This window comes from Talpa europaea, assembly GCF_964194135.1.
Source record: "Talpa europaea genome assembly, chromosome: 2".
Classification (NCBI taxonomy): domain Eukaryota; kingdom Metazoa; phylum Chordata; class Mammalia; order Eulipotyphla; family Talpidae; genus Talpa; species Talpa europaea.
The window spans coordinates 59,235,650-59,239,650 of NC_140068.1; the positions used below are offsets into that span (position 1 = coordinate 59,235,650).

General features: G+C 40.7%; 1 protein-coding gene across 1 annotated transcript; it reads left to right on the forward strand.

Annotated features, from left to right (window-relative positions):
* Positions 1–1,704: 1,704 nt before the first annotated feature.
* GJB7 (gap junction protein beta 7) lies at positions 1,705–2,511 on the forward strand (the record flags this gene model as incomplete). Its single annotated transcript, XM_084257371.1, has 1 exon — positions 1,705–2,511. The coding sequence occupies one exon, from the start codon at positions 1,705–1,707 to the stop codon at positions 2,509–2,511; it is 807 nt and encodes a 268-aa protein (XP_084113497.1).
* Between the last annotated feature and the right edge of the window lie 1,490 nt (positions 2,512–4,001).

A 4,001-nucleotide genomic window follows, 5' to 3' on the forward strand; every position in this document is an offset into this window, starting at 1 on the left:
CAGAGGCTTTTAAAAAAATCTTAATTTTTTTTTTTTTAATTGAAGTACCATTGGTTTATACCCTTGAACGTATTTTGGAAGTATAGTATCTCCCCCTTCAGGTATCATCACTGCAGCGCACCAACCACCAAAGCACTATAGTCCTCTACCGCAGCTGAGCAGATGGTTTTCAACTGATATTTTACCTCTTCTCTCCAGGGTATATCGGGAAGTGTCTGGAAACATTTTTGCTTGTCACAAATGGAAGTGGGGGGGTCCACTGACATTTAGTTGGTAGGGGCCAAGGATGCTGCTAAATTCCCTACAATTGACAGGACAGGTGCTACAACAAAGAATTATACAATCCAACATATCAGAAGTGCCAATGTTGAGAAACTCCACTTCAAAGTAATGGATGTTAGGTTTGAATCCAGTTTTGATCTTATTTTGTGATCTTGGGGACATGACTTAAGTTTTTAGTCTCTTCTCATTTGAAAGAACAAAACAAACATCTTCAGTAAAACCACTATGACAACAAACAAAAACCCCAATATTTCAGGCTGGTTGTGAGACCAAGAGTACTGAACAGAGAGTGTTGCTGGGCCCAAAAATCAAGGCCCAGCCCACACGGATTCAATTATAAGACAAGACAAAAGCAGAGAGTACTACTGATAGAAAGACAGTGTCACTGGAAAAAAAAAGTCCCATTTTCATTTTCATCATCTTTTACAGGGAAAACAACAAAGAGGTGGAAGAGAATTAAACAGCATTGACTTTCTTTCTGTTCCTTTTCTCAATAAACCTTTTCTTTCTCTAAACAAACAAAAAAGCATTAAGGATATACTAGGAGGGGAGAGGGAAAAATGATGAAACTGGAATAAAAATTACTGGGAGGGGGCCTCCCCGGTGGCACAGCGGTTGAGCGCTGGGTTGCGAAGCTGCCCGTGGCCTCTGCGGCACCGGTTCGATCCCCGGCTGCTCCCCGGCCACTGGAGGAGGGTCCCACATGGCGCGCAGACCTCTCCTGCCGCCCGCTGCTCCCCTCAGCAGTGTACTTCGGTCCTTCTGCCTGCTCTGCTCCCTGCTCTGGATCTGGTGAATTCTCTCACCCTCCCGTGCTTCTGACTGTACCCAGTGCATGTATAAACAAAACAAACAAACCAGCAAACAAGTAAATAAAGCATGCCTCTATAAAAAAAAAAAATTACTGGGAGGACTGTAGGAGATGTTTCAGCCATGATTCAGTGATGATTTTCAGAGATATTTAGGTGTCAGAGGACTGGTGAGCAATTTAAAATGGACATGAGAGGCGTTCAGGATGTATATATACTTCCAACTTGAGTGCTTGGGTTTTGGGGATGCCATTCAGTAAGAGAAGAGAATCAAAGAGTAGGACAGATAATAAACTCACTCTGTAGATATATCAAGTTTGAGATGCCTGTGAGACATTTAGATGAAAACTAGAAGCCTCTGGAAGTCTGGTGAGGAGCCAAAGATTTGAGTTAGGAACCTGAAAGCACTAATTGAATTCCCTGGAATGAATGAGATATACCAGGGAGAGTGAGGTATGCCATGAGTTTTCCTCAACATCTAGGGTTGCAGTAACTTAGAGAGTGGAGTATATCTTCCATACTCCCATAATTAAACAGTAGAAATGATCAATGGACTAGATCCATCACTATGAATTTTTTTTTTTTCAGTCTTGCCTTCTTCTGAGCCTACATCATGAGTTGGATGTTCCTCAGAGACCTCCTGAGTGGAGTAAATCAATATTCCACAGGGATTGGACGGATTTGGCTGGCTGTTGTGTTTATCTTCCGCTTGCTGATCTACATGGTGGCAGCAGAGCATGTGTGGAAAGATGAGCAGAAAGAGTTTGAGTGCAATACTAGACAGCCTGGTTGTGAAAATGTATGCTTTGACGACTTCTTCCCCATCTCCCAAGTCAGACTTTGGGCATTACAACTGATCATGGTCTCCACACCTTCCCTTCTGGTGGTTCTACATGTAGCCTATCGTGAGGGCAGAGAGAAGAGACACAGAAAGAAACTCTATGTCAGCACAGGTACAATGGATGGGGGTCTGTGGTATACCTACCTTATCAGCCTCATTGTTAAGACTGGTTTTGAAATTGGCTTCCTGGTTTTATTTTACAAGCTGTACAATGGCTTTAGTGTTCCCTACCTTCTGAAGTGTGATTTGAAGCCCTGTCCCAACACAGTGGACTGCTTCATCTCCAAACCCACTGAGAAAACAATCTTCATCCTCTTCTTGGTCATTACCTCATGCTTGTGCATTGTGTTGAATATGATTGAACTGAGCTTTTTGGTTCTCAAGTGCTTTATTAAATGCTGTGTCCAAAAATACTCTAAAAAAGTCAAGTCCCCAGGATGCGAGTGCCACAACCTCAAATTCATTGAATGTGGTGAGACAGGGGCCCCTCCCCTACTGCAGAGCCACCATTCAGATTCAGCCACAAGCACTGCCTGGACAGGTGAGACAAAGCTACTCTGTGACACACGAGAGGGTTAAACAAAGAAAACCTGCATTCCTCCTAAGACCTTTTGCTGGGTTGGAAATCAAAGAATGTTAGCCTTAATATCATTTGAGAGGATTGTGAAATTTTTTCAATATGTTCTCAGTTGCATACATCAGACAGAGATCTCATTGTTTTGTTGTAGGGTTCATGTGGACACAGGAGGTATGTTTGAATAAATTATAAACTAATCTGAAGAAGTTCAACTAACAGCATTCTTTAAAGTGCCTAGATCTGTCAACTGGAAAATAGAAAAAGTGACTTTTTGGACAAATGTGATTGCCTCCAAGCTGCAATTGGGGACTGGCGATCTTTCCAAACTGTCAGTGAAGCCTCCACTCACTCAGTTCTTCTCAGTCTTTGTAGAGAAAGACAACAGTGAGGGTAGGGCAGTAGCCAACCCTGGCTCCCAGCAAGGCCCTGTCTGGAGAAAACACCACTGAGCCCAGGAAACTATCAAGTTTAGATATTCCTAGGTATGAGTTGACTACAGGAGAGGGAAGAAAGCCATCATGTAGTGGCCTCCAATTTAAGTACAAATACTATGGAAGCTATCCCACTAATGCCTGAATTAGCAGACATCTGAAAGTGTCACTTGAGAGCTATCAGAATGCAGCTCCCACAGGAGAAAAAAGCACATTGGCAAGCAGCAGATGAGGCCCCAGAAAGTTTCCAACCGATGATTACTTAATAATTAACCATAGAATGTTGAAATGCTTTGTAAATTTCCATATTGTTGGATCTTTTTATAATCAGGAATTAATGATATGTGTCACAGTTTGCCTCTAATTTTCTAGCACTTCTTTTTCTGGAACAGATGATTTAATGTGTACTATGCTGTAACATTGGTGCAAAAAGATAAAAAATAAAGATGGTTATTATCTCTTGATTTGAAGATTATAGCTTTTACTATCCCATTTTTTTGATTTATCATGCTAACACCTGTACATTACTCCAGAATAAAAATGTAGTGGTTTTGTGTTGTCATTTGACTGTCATTGATATCACTACTTGGTGATACTGGGCATGGTTATTCTGTGAAAGAAAATTTGTTACGACAATTTTAGAACAAGATTTTCGACTCTGCTTGGTAAAGATAGCTCAGAAATCATTCTTTTCCACTGGGAATTTTTTGAGGGGAAGTCAGGACATAAAAATGTAATTTTAACAAAAATCAATTAGGTCATGTCTTCCATGTTCTGCCTTCATTAGTATAAAATGTCTAATTACAATTTATACATAATGAAGATAACGTTATTTATGCCATAATGTAGCCAACAGACCATGTCATCAACAGTGATTATAACCTATTATAAAGACTCTTTTCTGGACAATAGACAGGAGTGCAAACTTTGTGGTTTAACTGTTTAATGTACATCACAGATCACTGCTGTACTTGTGAGCTACATCTATGTACTTTATCATTTGACTTGAAAACATCTAGACTTCACAAGTGCAGGTAACCACTGACTGACTTAAAGGAATA